This window comes from Apteryx rowi, unplaced genomic scaffold (assembly GCF_003343035.1).
Source record: "Apteryx rowi isolate R43461 unplaced genomic scaffold, aptRow1 scaffold_0, whole genome shotgun sequence".
Classification (NCBI taxonomy): domain Eukaryota; kingdom Metazoa; phylum Chordata; class Aves; order Apterygiformes; family Apterygidae; genus Apteryx; species Apteryx rowi.
The window spans coordinates 6,611,261-6,629,537 of NW_020447195.1; the positions used below are offsets into that span (position 1 = coordinate 6,611,261).

The following is an 18,277-nucleotide window of genomic DNA, read 5'->3' on the forward strand; positions in this document are numbered from 1 at the left end:
CGTCTAACGGACGCGTTCTTGTTGTTGCGGAACAACGCGGTGCAGAGCCGGCAGCTGCTGGCCGAGCAAGTGAGTAGTTACGGCTCCTCCAGCCCTCTGGGTTCACGTAGCATGGCTGCTGCGGTGAGTCTCCTCCCTTGCTCCTACTGTAGGGGGCCCCCGCCTGCCCCCCGGCTCCTCGCCCCCTCCCCAGCACTCTGCCCCTTCCCCCCCCCCACCGACGATACCTCTTCCCTACTACTCCCTATAAAATGGATAGAAGAGATCTGCCTTCACGCTCGTCTCATTCACTTCGTGAATAACGCAGCTATTAATCTTATAGCTTCCTTCWAGCGCTGGGCATTGGGTTGTTCAGTGCTCTTTTATTGCTCTCTCCCAAATGAAAGAAAAAAATTAAGTTATTTCGCAGAGCAGAACTCTTCTATTCACTCTGGTGTGGGCACTGTTAAATGCAGTAGAGTGGATTAATCCTGGTGCTTGAATTTTTCCTTAGTTTGTTCTGGTTCCCATCTTCCTTCTCCCCCCCCCCCCCAATACAAGTAATATTGAAAGTCATCTGTGAGGGGGGAGCTCAGTAGATTCTAATATGGTTCTTCATTACAGAAACTTCAAAAAGCTGTTTGTTCAGTGGCAGTTGATTTTATGTGGCTCTTTCTACATTTTGAGCTGGTCAGACTGTGGTGGAAAACTTAAGAATTGAAGGTTGCTTTGAAACCATTTTCAAAATCATTCTCCCGAAAATATGTGCAAGGAGGTTTTTATAAAAGCAACAATTTGAAGGGTGTTAAGGGTTTGATTTCAGTAATGAAACATTCCCCTTGGCAGCCAAGCTCAGCTGATTTTTCTGATTGGTAATTGAAACAAACCACATCAGTCCAGAGCTACCAGTCTATTTTTACCTTCTGTTCAGACTTTTATTTGCAACAACTTCCAGTAAATGTCTGCTGGCCCACTCATCTTTCTCAATCGCTTTGCATTAATGAATTTTTTTTGTTAGGAAAAGCAGTTCTTTGTGCTGCGAATTTTATTTCAACTGATGAGTTGCTATGGAACAATCTTTGTTAATTGTTAACTTTATTAAAYCTGCCTGTATGCTAGCTATGTATTGAATTGCATTTGCAGAACAGGAAAAGTCACAACAAGTAATGTGTACTATATATGTTTTATTGTACCACTTTCTTCTTAACCTGTTTTTTGCCAAGAACAGTATCATTTTTTAGATCCTTGGTATTCATAAATTTTTTAATATCACTTTAACTAGTAGTAGTTAAAATGCAGACTTCAGACTACTGACCAGTGAAACTACACTTCCATTCAACAAGGGGTGCGATAACACTTAGTACTTGCATAAAATGTTTGTTTACAGTATTTGTCAACACTTAATTGAAGATATTTTCTAGGATGCTGGTTCAAATGCAACCAAAGGTGGCAGAGATTGGAAATTGTTACCCTCTTGTGCTGTGTATGAAGTTAGTTAATGACTGAACTTTGCTCTTGTGGACAGTTTTCAGTTCCATAGTTGCTATTTACTACAAACGTACTGTTTTAGCGATAAATGTAAAGATGGCATAGTGGGAGCAGTGCACCTCTCATGTTTCTAAGGTGCCTATTACTGTAACAGTTGCGGCTAATTTCTTTTCTTTTGGGTAGTATCCCCAGAGCGAGGCTGCAGCATACTAGCAGGGCAGTACTGTGAACTGTATTCCTTAGTACTTTGGCTTATCTTAGTTCACTCTCTAGTCTTCTGCTGGAGAATTCCCTTATTATGAGAATTATATGTCAAAAATTGCATTCTGCCCTAGAATATGCATTCTCATGCTGATCATTAACCACTACTTAACTGAAATAGCATTCTTAACAGTATAGTTCTATTTTAAAAGCTTGGTATAGAATAAAAGAGATCATTAAGTGAAGCCTGCTGCTTTGTTAAACCACAAGTATTTTGTCTTCATTTCAGATCTGACATGTTTGCTTCATTAATCTTTCAGTGAAACCTCCTATTCCTTCCATATGCCCTCTACAGTACAAAGAGTGATGAAAAGTGAAGTTGCAGATACACTGGGGATGCTAGCCTTTTGTGTTTTTGAGATGCATGTGAAATTAATGTTCCCTGAAACACGAACATAATTGAAGTTTATACATAAGCGAGCATGTAGTATGTTTGCTTTTGCTTTTTGTCTTTTATTGTCTCTGTTTTATCCTGTGATAACTGTGGTGTTTACCAAAAATGTTTTACCCAAGTTTGTATATGGATCCTCCAATCATAATCAAAGGCTTCTAACTCTGCATTAGGTGTTGAATACTGCAATCAAATTGCCCTTGCTGTTACGCTTCAATATATTCTAATATTGCATTGCACTTTTGCACCTGAAATTTTAGTAACTAGAAACTTTATTGTGCAATTACTTTAAAAAAAAAAACCTCTTAACTTGATCTCTTACATTTTTTCTGTTTACCAAGCAACTGAAATATTTAAAAAATATATATATATATATGGTTGTACATCAAGCAAAATGCTGTCTTAAACACATCATGATATTGTATTTTTTATTGACTAGTCTTGTTTTAAAAGCCAGGTTGTTTTGTTCTTGGTAAACTGTCATGTTTAAAAACAAAATTCTAGTATTTTCTCAACTGACCATACCCTGTCTCTGTCCTATGTTTCTCTTTTGCCCTTTTATCTTTTGCTGTCTCTAACTGGATGGGGCTGATGGGATCCACAAATCACTTCAGGAGCTGGATGAGGTATTGTTTTTTCACATTTATTCTGTCATGGTGCATGAAACGTGCATCACTGAGTTAAAATGTTCCTTTTTTATTCTGCCAATTTATGAAATTTCATTATATAAGATGAGGTGTCTCCTTTTACAGTAAAAGGACAAGGTTGCATAGGGAAAACAATCATTTTGTGAAATAATGTTACACTGTTACCATATATATGTATATAAAACTAGCTTGACTTATTGTACACACAAGGGATATAGTAACTTTGAACAATGAAGCTCTTAACTATTTTTTGTGCTATGCCACATCTGATTCTACAAACTTTACTGATTAGGAAATACAAAGGTCCGAGGGAAATGCAGGCTTTCAGGAAAGAATTGCCAAGGGAGGAAGAGGGATTGGTTTTAGAAAGGTGGGGGGGGAGGGAACCACAAAGGTTTCCAGAGTTGATATGGGAAAATTCAAAAATCTGTAAGGAAAATAGGAAGTGAGGTTTTGTTTGTTGTTTTTTTGTTTTGTTTTTTAATGAAATCTCTTCCCTGAGAATGAACAGTGAAGTAACTAGGTGTGTTTAAAATGGTATCACTGCTGATACCACTGCTTTCTATCTACAGTTAATATTTTAAATGAAGGTATTTTGTCTCTGAAGTTGCACAGCCTGGTTCAACTGGCAGCCAGAAAAAAAGATCTGTACTGTCTTCTGGTTCCATCCATTCCCCTGCCTTCCCCTCTGAGGAGGAAGATGACTGGGAAGCATACATAGGCCCGTGCTAAATGTTGCTTCCTGGCCCTGCACGCAGCCACTTATGTGTGTGTCATACTCAGTTTTGAGTCAAAGAATCATAGACATGCTGGTTGGAAGGGACCTCTGGAGATCTGGTTCAACCTCCTGCTCTAAACAGGACTATCGCCAACCTGTATCATGTCATCCATGACTTCGTCCAGCCAAGTTCTGAAAAACGTCCAAGAGTGGAGATATCGCATCTTCTCTGGACAACCTGGTCTTACGCTGCACCACTTTAGAAATGGATTTCTTTGCACCTGCTCTATAGCACTGTCTCTATTTACGTATGCTTCTAAACCCAACAGAGAAAAATCTTTTGATCTGTTTAAAGATCGTAGTATTGATGCTGTCCTTAATGAAAGAATCCTTACTGAGGGTGAACAGCACATTTTACTAGTAATGATATCAAAGCAGATAAATACATCTGTACCAGTATATTCAAAATCAGACCAAGGCTTTTAGTTTCTGCCAAACTAATCAAAAAAGGCATTATGTTCGTTTTCCTTCTTATTTGTTGTGTTTAAGCTTTTGTATCTTGAAGTGATTAAACCTGCACCTGCACTTAGAAATCCATTTCTAACCATGATTAGAAAAATAAGATTCTGACACATTTATCACCAGCATTTTGTGACTTTGTAAAACGTACTTATAATGAGTTATGTGTGTTGCTCAAAGTCTTTTAATTTTTCAACCCTGCACATCGGGATTCTATTTCCAGAAATACACTGTCTCCAAAAACTGTATGATATCCTTCAGTAACTGCTACAGCGCTGCTGTAGATCAGTGTGGCTCAGTCTTCAATAATATAAAACCCTGATTTGTCACACTTCAGTTATTCAAATTATGTGACTACTGTTAATTGTGATAAAGGGTTTCTTTCTGTATTATTACAGGTCTGCAAAGCAAGATGCAATAATGTGTCATCTCCTCTAAGGAGGACTAATGCAGTATGCTATTTCTGAAATGATTTGTGTATTAAGTTCCTATAAATCCATGTCGGGTGCATTGCTGCTAAGAATGCATGCCTTTTTATTTTCCTTCCAGGTTGCTGATGTTATCTACTTGTGTTTATCACTGTTTCCAGAGGCCTTACTTAGGATCAGGGCCTTGTATTATGCATTGCACAGAGAGAGATGTGTGTAGAATTCAAGTCACTGATACATCAGTGATCTCCATTCTGGTCCGTTATTCCTGAAGTCAGTGGGGCTTTGCTTAAGTACAGGAGTGTGATGCTGCAGAGCTCTACGCAATTTGAGCAGAGAAAAGTAATATGTAATAAAGCAGAAAAGGCTACTGGGGAGGAGAAGAGATGAAGATAGATATGCTCTTTAATAAGCTGCTAGTTGCATAGAGAAAATCACATTTGGTAGTTTTGATAATAATTTAAATATGCTTATAAAATGTAACCATCCAGAATGCATAAAATACTTCTYGGTCCTCAGTTAAGTGCCTCAGCTTACTTGTATATCATTTTGATCTTTCCATTTTAGCCCCTTTCTATTCTTGGATGCTTTCTTTGATTTTGTTATTAAATTAGAAGTGATTCCCCAGTGGACACAAATGATGAGGTTCCCCTACAAAATAGGGCTTTTTCTGCTCAGAACATCTGTTCAGATACAAACTAATACTCTAATGTTGTGGGCTTCAGAAGCCCGGAAACTGTCAATTAGGAGTCTTTCAGAACTTCTGCAGTGGCAAAGTCTAATGCTTGAAGCTGTTTTTCCACTTGGAAAACATGTAATGAAAGTGGGGAGGGTAAGGGACCTACTGCAGTTCTGCAGGTAAGACTACTGCCCCATCTTTCCCCCACCCCCCAACTCCAGCCCTACCCTGGATCTGGGGAAAGCAGTGTATAAGGCTGGCTGGCACATTGTCTTGTTTTACTTTCTCTGACAATGTGTGGAAGTTTCTGGAGAATTATTCTATCTATTTTCATGCAAGAGTTTATTTGCTTCAGACTGTATAGCTGAAGCAGCAAGCTCATATCATTGTGACAGAGAAGTGTGGATCATTCATTGACTCAGTAATTTTTGTTTAGCACCTTCTAATTTCCATTAAATAAATAATATATCAATTTTAGTTGCATGTCAGTTTGCAAGAATGCTTGCCGTGCAGCGTATAGGTGAGCACCTGGCTAAATACAGTATTGTTTGATGAGAATATATATATCATTTTCATTTCATGAGGAAATAGTAAGCATCTGGATTTATTTGGAGTTTTCCCCAAATGAGTTTGTTAAGCTTGTTTGTTAAACTAGTACAAGCCATGTTACACTGTAGATTAAGGATCCACTGGCCATGAATCATTTCCTAAAATGAAATGCACCTCTTACTCCAGTGTAAGAATTACTTGAATTCTCACTGCAATGCCAMATGTAACCCTTGAAAATCTTTTAAGAATCTACTTTAAGGGTAGGTTCCATCTTTCAGATCCTTTAGGAAGTGGGAGAACATAGATCATTAATATATGGGGGACTAACGAGAAAATGTGGAGCATGGTTTTAACTGCTTCATGTGCAAACGCATTTTTGAGGTTATTTTTATGGAAAGGGAAGGCATATATGCACTGTTTCCTAATGCTTAAGGTTATGCTTCTAATTTGAGTAAAGTTAATTTTTTGGTTTTGAGGATATTTTTCTTATCTTCTGCAGCTTGCTGATGATCGTATGGCACTGGTATCAGGAATAAGTTTAGATCCTGAAGCAGCAATTGGTGTAACAAAACGCTTACCTCCCAAATGGGTTGATGGAGCAGATGAAGTAAGTTGTGTGTTAAATGCAACACTGAGTGTGATTTCCCAAAAGAATTTATTGGGAATGTAACTGTGACAACATTGCTTCTGAAGTTTTGTGATAGAAATAGTATTAGAAAAAAAATTAAAGCAAGCTTTTTTTCTACATTCTGATACTGCTGGATCACCTGCTACCCCTGTTAAGGGAAGATTTGGGGCAAGCTGTATTTTATTATCTTGAAAGCTATATCACAAGTGAAATAAAGGGAACTTATCTAGGGCCAGAAATTCTAGAAGGCTGGATTTCCATGATCAGTAGGAGTCCAGAATTAACATTTCATTTGGACTGTTAGAATAGGACACATTGTAGCTGAGCACTGAGAGACTTGAGACTGCAGAAAGGTCCTAAAGCTCTCAGCAAAGCAAAGTCCTTAGCTTAGAAAGGAGGATATAAAGTCCAAAAGTTCAAAGTTTAGAAGGGAGGATATAAAAAAATTTAGTGCTTCCACTCAGCTGTTTGTTTGAGCCTTTTGAGGGATCCGGCTGAATAGACCCCAAATCCTTACAGATTTATTTCTAGTGACCAGTTTGAAAGCATGTCCTTTAACTTACACTGTTGAACTCGGTCTATAGCATGTTTGACAGAGATGAAGACGTGACCTGAATTTTCATTTATATCTTTGGAAGTTGACTAAACCTTTCTTACTATGACATTAATCATATAATAATAAAAATGTTATTCCAACTTAATGATGCATATTTGAAAACAGCACAGTCTTGTCTAAGATCAATTAGAGGAGAGTTTATACCCCGTTTGAAAAGTAGCAAACTCACAAAGCCTATGAAAGTTTTCAGTCACAAAGAGGTTGGCTTTTTATGTGTGTTTTTTAATGATCTTTAATCTGCTCTTTTATGTTACAGAGATTTCTTTTAATGTTTTTGCATTATTTGTCTACCATTTGTCAGACCTGTTTCCTCTGAAACATTAGTCACTTCCCTTTCTCCATTGTTGGGGTTTTGTGTTTTAGATTCAGTGCGATATCGCCAGGGTTAAACAGAAGATGAAAGAATTAGCCAGTCTTCATGATAAACATCTAAACAGACCAACATTGGATGACAGCAGTGAAGAAGAACATGCAATAGAAATAACCACCCAAGAGATCACACAGGTGCAGATTGCTTTCAATTCTAAAGCTACAGTATGGCATATCTATAATGCATATCCTCATGTGAGGCAGCGGTTGCCTTGGAATAAATTATATCTTCTATAATCAGTATTTTCAGTGAGCCAGGCTCCTGGGTTCTGTGCTTGGTACTTCTGCTGTCTCAGTGAACTTCTCAACAAGTCACTTGTTCCTTTATTTACCCACTTACTTTTCTCTCTTGGAATAGGATTAGGATGCTTAATAAATCACATTTAAAGTATCTGACAGAGATACAAAAGTGTGTTCTGTGGCTTCCAGTCTGAACAGCTATAATGAAGCACGTCTTTGGTCAAAACTACTTGTGTTACCCTGTTAGCTTAAATAGTTTGTTCATCTATATTCTGTGTGTTCATTCTGTGAACACTCTGTGTACTCTTCTAAACGTTGGACTGTGCAACAAGGATTTTATTTTAAAAATCTCTAAGTCAAAATCTTAGTCTTCTGTTTGGAACTTTAGCAATGTCATATTTAAAATGTGTGTTGCTGTACTTCTTACTAACAGAAGTGTTTTCTCAGTTATTTCACAGGTGTCAGAGAGCAGTTCAAGTCTTGCAGAGCAGGTCACGCAGTTGTACAGAACAAGAAGAACGTGTTCTCAGGAATGTAGTGTCTTCCTTAGCACAGTCCCTTCAGGACCTATCCACCAACTTTAGGCATGCACAGTCTGACTATCTCAAACGTAAGCATAAGAGATACAGTAATGCATGGGCACTTTCTGTGGAAAACAGTAACTAAGGGGTGCCTGTTTCCTTGGTTGAGAAAACTGAAGCACAGAAAAGTTAAGTGATGCTCATAAGACCACCAAGAATGGAGATTAGAATTTGGGAGTTTCTGGTTCACAGCCCATGCTCAGCCTGCTTGACTGTGCCTCTCTCTTTCATATTGATAAAGCAGAAATTTCATGGTTAAATATATCAGTGAAATCGGACGTGTATTTCTTCCTTACAAATTTTTAATGTCTCATTGCTTCTCAAATTGTGGTCTGCAAAGCTGCTTCTGTTACACTCGTGAAACAGCCATTGGCCTTCACACATGATACCTGCTGTTGATTGGTAGTCTGATTAAACTTTAAAAGGTGGCTTGTGATAAATTAAAATTCTGTATCCATAAACAGATTGAAAATGGAATATCCTCCAYTTAAATTCCAAAATTGAGTACAACTCTATTTTTAGCATACTAAAGCAAACTTATTTTAATCTTGTAAAAAGTATGATCTTTAAACTTAATGCTGGTCTAATATTTCTTCCTCCCATGCTGTAAATGGCGCAGGTAGATCTTAGGGTCACAATTCAGACGAAGGATGTTCCTGAGAGTATTTGTTAGAAAATAGGCCAGAGTCATTACACAGACATATTAAGGCTCTTATTACCCTTGGGATCTAACTTTTTAACTGCATGGAACATAATGACTTAAAATCTTTGGTTTAATCAGGGTCTTGTCAGTCTGGTGAAATTCATTATGCTTTGTTAAATAGCAAACCTATATGACAGTTAAAATTCAGAACCTGCTAGTTATGTCATTTATTAGCCAGATTTTCTTTCTTGTTCTTTTCTATCTTGTGCTTCAGATCTTGCTCTTACTCTCCAGTGTATATCTTGTTCCTCTAAAAGCTATTGGAAAGTATTCTTCTACCTACACATGCTTTTGCAAGTTGATAGGAAATCTGAGTGACTTTTTATTTAGTGGGCCTAAACCTTATGCTGAAATGCAGTTTGTCTTTTACAGGTATGAAGAACAGAGAAGAAAGATCCAAACACTTCTTTGACACTTCAGTCCCACTTATGGATGATGGAGAGGACAATACACTTTACGATAGGGTAAGTAAAGGTATTATTACATGAATTCAATGCAGAGAATTTTTTGTAGTATACCTTTAATTTTAATATGAAAATATAAAAAAGGATGAAAACCTGATGTGCACTGAGCACCAAACTACATGGAAAAAACATTTTTGCAGCTTTGCGTGATACATTTACCTGATTAGGATTGTATTGCTGTTGAGATGTTAAGAGGATTGTGCCATCAGCTTCAGTGTTGCAGTGTGAGGGAACTCAGTTTGACAACTGAATTCTTCTTACATGACTGACAGGGACTAGGAGGTCTGAAAATACAGTGCTRTTCTTGGTCACATCACCTCCCTGGGCATATACAAGAGTAATTATTAAAGCTGTGAGCACACGATGCTCGGTTTGGGTGGAAGGTGGCCCTTTTTCAAGTGAAGGAAACTGTAACTCAAGATTTTCAAGATTAAAATTTGATATAAATAGCAATGTAATGACTTGCTTCTGGGTAGTTAAGTTGGTATTGTTGTACCACAATACCAGACATATTTTTGTTTTACTTTTTTTTGGGGGGGGAATACTTGGAGTACTTGTCATTTGGGGATACTGCATATCTAAGCAATACTGGAATTTGTTTGATTGTGTCCCATGTAATGGTGCAGCAGAATACTCTAATGCTTAATGTTTAATTGAAAATTTAGCTGAAAAGCAGTCTTTGCTTTTTCCACAACTAGTGCGTAAGAGGTGTTTTGCTTGATCTCTAAATAGAAATGTTGGAAAAAAGGGATGGTATTCTGTAGTAAATGGCCTTGAAAGATAAAAATAATAAGGTCTCTATAGTTTAAAAAAAAAAAAAATCAGAATTGGTGTTTTGTCTTTACACATTTTAATGACCATTAACATTATGAGACTTTCTGTAATGCTGATCAATCAGTAGATATTCCATAATTACAAGTCCATTACATGTATTGGTTTTTAAATAAAGTCTGTCCTAAAATAATATTTTTATTGATGTACACAAGTTCTTTGTGTGTTTAAGCAGGACGTAAGATTTAAATTTTCTCTACTAAAACTATAAATAGCCATCTGAATTATCTTAGCAACTCTGAAACTCTGTTTCTAAATTACAGCAAGATTTTTATTAGATAATTGTCTACTATGGGGATTCCAAGAACACTGTTATGTTATGAAATCTTACAATTGCTATAATTATTTCTAGTGTTAACATGTTGTTAATGTTAGTTCAACATTTAAATCTTTTATTTCAACAGGGTTTTACAGATGACCAGCTAGCATTGGTGGAGCAAAACACATTAATGGTGGAAGAGCGGGAACGAGAAATCCGTCAGATTGTACAGTCAATCTCTGATCTGAATGAAATATTTAGGGACCTGGGCGCAATGATAGTAGAACAGGTATATCAACACCACAGTGTTAGTAAGAAATAGGAGATTCCATGTAGCATCAAAGCTTCCAGACACTTCCTGTTTTAATGTCCTGTTTTCATGTGTTTATCACTTTTCCAAACTTCATTTGTTCAGTCTAAGGTTTCCTATGCTCAATATCTGCTGGAAGATGAATTAACAAGAAAAATCAGGAAAAATAATTAGTTATTCATGAGGATTAGACTAGCAAAACATAGAATGCTAGAGCTTGGTTGGTTATTTCTCCCAAAGATTCTGTTTGAGTTGAACATGTTGGCCCAGAACACCTGAATTGGGAATAAGGGGTTATTAAAGGATGTGATGTGAGATGGTGACAGAGTTGCCAGTTAGGCACTGAACAAGGATGTCCCTTAAAAGTCCTAACCAGTTCTTCTGTAAAAGTTCACAGCTTAGCCCAGTTCATTAGCTCTTTGCTGTAAGCCTTGTTTATTACCCTGCTAATCATAGTGATAATTGCTTTATGGAGTGTATTTAGATACCAGTTGGTATTCATTCTCTCCATTTTGTTTAGGGAACAGTTCTAGATAGAATTGACTACAATGTTGAACAGTCATGTATCAAAACTGAAGAGGGCCTAAAACAGTTACATAAGGTAAGCTCACAGAAAACTTAAGATGCTTTGCATACCTAATAATCTTTTATAATTTAATAGCCATTAAGTTCTTACAAGTCATTTTTCATTTGGACATCTTTCTTGTTAGATATGATTGCTGTGCAGTATAAAATGTCCACCTGTACTGTAGTAGGATCTTTCCAGATAACTTGTTTTAACAAYATGCTCAATGCCTAGTGTTAAGTTCCTGAATTATTTTTCGGGCATCCAAGCAGTGTGCTCTGGTCCTAATGTTGCAGACCTGTTGGGACCTATCTGCAATTCCTTCTGTCTTCAGTGTTTGTTTTGAGAGCTAAGCACTTTTAAAATAGGACTGGTTATTGGATACCTCATTTCAGATTTCAATCAGTCAATATAGCCTAGTTTGAAAGTGTTATCTCAATGAGTAGCAAGGATAACTTTAAATGTTTTCTCTTACAGTACGGTATTTGTTAGAAGTTAGATCCAACCTTATGCTTTTAATGTGAAGCTTTTACTGTGAACATCTGACAGTTTTGAATTGGCAGCAGAATGCAGATTTTGCAGTTGTTTTGTTTTCTTGGCTTTTTTGTTTTCTTTTGATTTTAAGCAAAGTTCTGACTTGTCAGCTCAGTTCAGTCCTTTCATTGCTGGAAATAAAATGGAATTAGAGATTTATGCAAAAACCTCTATATGAGTAGAACATTCAGTTTTGGAAATGTGGACATCTTATTAATGCACTCAACTTCCTCATGTTATGGCAGACTTCTAATATATTGTCAGCAAAAAAGTGCCATTTGAGAAGAGCAAAATAAATTTCATTAAAGGTTTATTTTTGTTGCGCATAGAGGTAAATTGGGATCATTAAGGCATTAACCACTGGGAAACAAGTCTTAAAGTAATTGCAAGCAATTTGCACAAACTGAACTGAAAATAAATGAATCAATTGTAATGAAGACTACATCTAGTCTAGTAGTAGTTAATGAATCATCAGCAAACCCCTCTTCTGCTTGCTGATTAGAGTATGGATTTTTGATGCAATATGCAGTTTAGATCAGATGTTTGCAGTACAGCATAGAAATTTTCTGGCCTATCATGTAAGATGTACACACGCATCTGAATGGTAATATAAAACACAGATACAGTGCTGTTTTTAAAAGTGCTGGTAACTTTATTCTAATTTAATGTGTGTAATGTCAATTTCCTTTCTGTTTTAATTGGCATAATTATCACAAACTACCTAGAAGGCACTTTCACAGAAATTGCATTCATTCACTCCAGAAATCTTGTGATATGAATTACTAGTTACCAAGTCATCCTTCACATGAAAATTGGAATCAAAGTTACTGCTTTGTGATACTTTAAGCCTGATTAACTAAATAGTCACAGTGGTCGCACATGAGATAGTTGCAGGTCAAAACTCCTCTTTAGTAGATCTGATAACAAATAATTATTTTCCAGGGACTGTAAAGGAGCAGAATTAATTTMTTTTTCCCTTTAAATTTTCAAGGTTTATTAATTTAAAACGAATTAAATGCAAGTTTTGTTTTGTTTAGCTTCTATTAGCAGACTTTCATTTGGCTTTTGGAGAGTTTTCTCCACGTTGCCTCCTTTTAATTCCCCTGGGAAAAAGAGGAAAGGGATGAGAAAATGTGGTTAGAAGAAAGAAGGAATGAAGCAGGAAACTGAGAACCAAATCAAAATGAAAACTTTCAGTTCTAATTGAATTTAAATGAAAATGCACAGCTGAATCAGGTACAACAAAAATGCCTATTAAAACAATGAAGTTTTGTTATGAATTTTAATGTCCTTTGAATATAATACAGGAATCTTATACCAGCAAAATGAGTTAAAGCATTTTACCAGATCTCACTGTTCAGACTTTGACATACCCAGTTGCCTGATTTTTGTTTCCACAGTCTTCATAGCTAAGTGTTTTTACAAATGAAGTATCACCTCAACTAATATTATGTGCAGTATCTTTTGGGGGCATAGGACCTTCTCAAGGACTGCTGAAAAGAAGTCGTAGCAAGGTTGCTTAACACACATGAGGTGCATTCTTCTGTGAAGAGCCTCTCCTATTTAATATGCATAAATGTGACTTCAGTGTACATTTATCTTCACTGAAGTCGGTAGTGAGACCGGAGTTATTTTGTGGGAGTTGCTTGCAATATACATTGTATGAAATGTCAAGTTACCAAAGAAAAATACTAAAATACATGTACTTGATTATACTAAGCAAGAGTCATACTTCAGAGTTTTGCAGAAATCTAAGTATTAATTGTCTCTTTTCTGTTTCTATAGGCAGAGCAATATCAAAAGAAGAATCGGAAGATGCTTGTTATTTTAATTTTGTTTGTTGTAGTAATTGTCCTTATTGTTGTTCTCATTGGCGTAAAGTCACACTAGGTTTCACTCAATTTTCTTATTTTTTGGAGTTTGTGAACTTTTTTCCCAATGTGAATGGATGGACCTGCACTCCAGAAAGCTGCCTTTGAATGTATAAGCCCTTGTGGTACAAAGTCTGTGCAATGTTTCAGAAGAACTCTTTGAAGTACAAGTTTGGTCATCTGTGAGGTGTTGGTAAAGATTATATGGAAAACATCAGGAAATTCGATGATGCTCGGAAACGAATTATCTGGCTCTTTATCCAGAGGTATTTGGAAACACAGTACATTTAAAAAAAAAAAAAATTTATTAATGAGTACAGTAAGTAGTGTGTTATTGTGGAAAAAAATGTTTTCCATCTTCTTATGTCACAGTTATCATGAGCTTCAAATTTAAACCATGTTACTGAGTCATGGGGCTCAATAACAAAAACAGATCTAGATGTAAAATGTGTTAAAAGAAGCACAAAAATGTTTGACTTCATCTCCTTTCCTCCAGACTCAACCCCCCCACAAAGAACTGGATAGACTGCTAAAAAGGAAAGCTTTTAACAACCGGAACCTAATCCAACYCTATGATCTTAATTTAGATATTGCACCATTACTAAGAATCAGAGTAGTACTTAATCTTGTAAATAACAAGATTTAATCACTGACATAATTTAACACACTTAGTTAATTAAAAAATTTTCTAAGCTTGAGTAATCATGGGAATGTCTTTCCTCTTCAGAAAGATCACATAGGTTTTCATGTACAGTTTTTTTATATAGTTTAAAGTACAACCATTACATTGAAACAGTGATAAAGTTAAAGCCAAAAAATACAGAGGTTATCCTTTGGCCTTCTACATCATCTGGCCCGCTACAGCGGATCTGGGATATTTCATTCTACTGTTGTTGCATAAGCTGTTTATTTTACAGTACACCTGTCCATACAAGTTGGTAAACTTTTATATAAAAATGTGACTTCACTACAGTATATATTGCATCCATTCTCCCTGATAGATTATTTTTTCAAACCTCTACCTGGAAGAGGACATGTTAATGGTCTTCTACTGACCATGACCAATGTCATGCAACTGACAGGTAATTAGGCTTTCAGTATAGAATTTTTGTTTTTTTTCTACTATTTTTTGCAGCTGAAAATTTTGCTGTGGGCCATGAAAGAAAATAGGGAAGCATTTTAGTAATAGATTATTCATGATTTAATTCAGGCCTGAAGTGATGTGCAATTTTAGAGGCCTTGCCTTAATATTTTTAATATGGCTTTTCTTTGTGGATTGTTTTTGCTTAAGGGACTGTAACTTTTATCTCCTTTTCTGACTGATACAGTGATCTCCATAAACTTACAGAGATGATCTGCTCAAGGCCCCTGAAGTACAATTTCATAATATTAATGATTCTAATGTTACATATGGGAAACAGAACTCCTCTACCTGCCCTGAGCTTGCGTCTTTACTGTGTGTGCACTAAGGAGGACCTAAGGTATGGCTCTAAGCTTAGTGCAGGAACAAACCTGATAAAGAAGACTACAGAGACATGAAAGCCTTGGCTTTTTGTGTGGCTTATTGAGAAAAGCTTTGTACCATTCTTGTTACCTCTGGACAAAGGGGGTTTTGAACTTCCAAAACTGTCAGTTCAAACCCTTGGTTGAATTCACAGAGTGAATTGGTAAAAGAAAGAACGATGCTTCCAGTTGGGTGTGCAGCTCCCCTGTTTTGGTATAGATCTCTTCAATGATCGTGAGTAAAACTACTGTCTCCCTAGTGTGCTGTCTACATCATTTGGTGTGAAGCAGCATATTGCTATAATTTAATATACTGTATTTGCAACTTTCTCTTTAACATGAGATTGTGTTATTTATTTCTGTCCTAACTGGTGCTTTTGACATTTTATCATGCCTAATGAATTCAAAGAAGTAATAAAACATTTCCAACCTAATTGGTCAATTGCTCATTTTTTTAAATACTATAAACTGACACAAATACTTGCATAGATGTTAATATGTCTATATATATATTATTCTCTAAAATTAAATGAAAGCAGCAGTGATGTATCTTTAAAAAGATTTTTTTATATGTTCTGTAGCACAATGTAATTTTGCATTGTCAAAAGTGGGACAGAGATGGATTTTTGTTTTCTGTGTAGGTGGCATGAAATGACAATGGGATCTTAACTCCAGTAAGGTAACTGGCTACATGTTTTCTATACAAATACTGTAAAGGGAAGTGCACTTTTTAATACGCACTGTACAAGAGATTGAACGCAGATGGGAGTTGTCCTGTGTAACTTGAGCTGGAAGTGATTGAAGCTGACTATATCTGGAAAAAACAGAATTCCTARGTTTTCTAAATAATTTCAGATGTCCAGAATCTGTTACAATCAAGTGTAAATAATTCTTGGCAGCTAAATCATAAACACTCTTGCAGTGCTTTGTAAAATGATCTCTACATGGAGTGTTATACAGAGAGAGATACCATCAGTGCYATTAGGCTGTGAAAGCCCCCAAAAGCCACTGCAAGCAAGGAGTTTTAGCAGTAGCTGGTGCCTGCTCCGGTGTTAGAGAAGATTGGTCCACTCTGCAACTTTCACTGTGGCTCGCGTTAGTAGAAATATTTGCAACTACTGTTAGAGGAAAAATATGTAGAAAACATCTGTGTTGTAGATAGAAATGACTTAGTCCAGTGCCTTGATTAGGATCCTCCTCTGGTGTCATTAAAGTCAACGAAAGAAGGATGAAGGGCTAGATGAGTATTTCCTATTGCTTTGTTTACATTTCAGATAATACAGTACTGYCCCCGAATCCACATTAAGAATTCTGCAACAGCAGGATTTGGACTAAATGACTACAAGTTTTCCATCTGGTAGAGTCTTTTTGTTTCAATCATGAAACAACTGCTCTGTTATTGTTTTTCATACCTTCGACACTGTGTGTATTTGAATGATATTGAACCCCTAAACGGATCGTGTTCTTTGGCTCAATAAGAGACTCATAAAAGTTGTAGTCGGAACTTGTTTATTGGGTTATCCTGTACATTCTGTGATGATGCTTCATTGACCTCCACAGCAGATTTTGCTAGGTCTTTTATCCAGGCTAATTTTAAATGTATTGGGCAGTAAAGTTTCCACAGCTTCCCTTCAGAGACTGACTAGGACCTTATGCTAAGGAAACCTTTTCTGGAATACAACCTAAATTTTTTTTCTTTTCAGATGTATTTCCATTATTTGCACCAGCATTCACTTCTCCAGTGTAAGTGGAAATGCACTCCCTTTTTGATGTTTAGACTTTCCAAATAGCTGCAGATTAATGTGTATTCGTTCCCTACTGACCTAACATTAATAGGATATCCTTGGCAAATATGAAAAGATGAGGATAAATACCCTATTATCTTTAAAATAACATTTCAATTAACTATTAAAGCTGGAGTTTGGAAAACATTGTTTTCTTTTAGTGAATCTCCATGCTACACCTTGGAGTGTATTTTGGCTATTTTCTGTTTCTGAATGTTTTTTAGAAGTACATTTTGGATGATATCTAACTTTGTGTGGCAAAGAGCATTTTCCATATTTATCCCTATATAATTTTACACTTTCAAAATGAGGCATTTCCATCCTTAAATGGCATTATGAATGGGAAACCTGGACCTTTGATAAAATTGCATGCATTTTTAATTGTACGTGGAGGTAGCTGGAATTACTGCTTTTGTTTTCTGAAACTATGATATACTAATTGATGCATAGAAATAGCACACAATGGATCTCACATTTTGCACAGCAGTGGTACAGTATATTCTTCCCTTTTCCTCTCTGAACTGTTTGTGAGTAAACTGTAAAAGTGATACTTGCGTGTTTTTTGGAAAGTTATTCCAAATACAAAAGCACATTATATTTTCAAAATTACAAATACACTATTATCTAGCACAGGATTTTTTTTAGCCTAGCGTTTACAGCAGAGGCGAGGCGGCCACCACCATCACACCCATGCATTGTTTAGTAGCTTCCAAATAACGCGGGGGATCCAAATATGAAGAAGCTGCACAGTGTGACAGTGCTACTAGTTGCTAAAGCCGTGCTTCCTTCAGGTTTTCTCCTGCCTGCATTTATATGGCCCATCCCTGCAAAGCTTCCACCACCTGGGTTATTCTGTAGTCTTAGGTTTTTCCCTCTGAAATGTTGTATCGTTGGTATAATTTAAGTGATATGTAGCCTCTATTTTTGATGTATTTTTTATATGTTCCCATCCCCTAACTCAAGACGATCAGCCTATCCCTCTCCTTTCTGTGCGACACTACAAATACGTATTTTTCTCCCTGTTTTTTACCGATTCCTACGCATAGGCCTGGCCCGGCGTGGGCGGCTGCACCAGGCCGCCCCAAATGGCGCCTCGTGCCGAGGCCGGCCCGGCGCCCTGGGCCCCTCGAGGCGGCCGCGGGGCGAGGGGGGGAGACGTAGGGCCAAGCTGCGGGGCCAAAGCGCTCGGTTCTGCCAGGCGGGGGGAGCTGGGCCGCGGCGGGGGAGCCGAGGAGCCGAGGGAGCCGGGCCGCGGCGGGCGAGAGCAGGCGCCATGCGGTAGCGCGGTCTGGCGAGGCCGCGCCCGCCATGTCACATCCGGGCGCCGCCGCCTGCTGTGCCCGGCGCGGCCGCCGGGGGC

At 37.2% G+C, this 18,277-nt stretch overlaps 2 protein-coding genes across 8 annotated transcripts in view; both read left to right on the forward strand.

Moving 5' to 3' along the window:
- The first annotated feature begins 6 nt into the window (after window positions 1-6).
- STX16 (syntaxin 16) lies at window positions 7-15,567 on the forward strand. 7 transcript variants are annotated; one of them, XR_003252163.1, is made up of 10 exons: window positions 32-123; window positions 2,734-2,745; window positions 6,159-6,266; window positions 7,267-7,407; window positions 7,960-8,122; window positions 9,169-9,260; window positions 10,496-10,639; window positions 11,181-11,261; window positions 13,545-13,896; window positions 14,959-15,567. XR_003252163.1 is itself a non-coding variant. In XM_026058089.1 (9 exons), the coding sequence occupies exons 1-9, from the start codon at window positions 112-114 to the stop codon at window positions 13,647-13,649; spliced, it is 858 nt and encodes a 285-aa protein (XP_025913874.1). In that variant the 5' UTR covers window positions 7-111; the 3' UTR covers window positions 13,650-15,567. The 7 variants fall into 7 exon arrangements, 6 of the variants coding, with proteins under 6 accessions (XP_025913874.1, XP_025913630.1, XP_025913714.1 ...); XM_026058089.1 differs by having other exon boundaries at window positions 7-123; window positions 13,545-15,567; XM_026057845.1 differs by having other exon boundaries at window positions 7-69; window positions 13,545-15,567.
- A 221-nt stretch (window positions 15,568-15,788) lies between these two features.
- Window positions 15,789-18,277, forward strand: part of NPEPL1 (aminopeptidase like 1) — a gene marked incomplete at its 5' end in the record, with an annotated part of 18,868 nt that continues 16,379 nt past the window's right edge. The window contains one exon of the mRNA XM_026058207.1: window positions 15,789-15,812. Within this exon, the coding sequence (XP_025913992.1) occupies window positions 15,789-15,812 (24 nt within the window). The remainder of the gene's footprint in view (window positions 15,813-18,277) is intronic.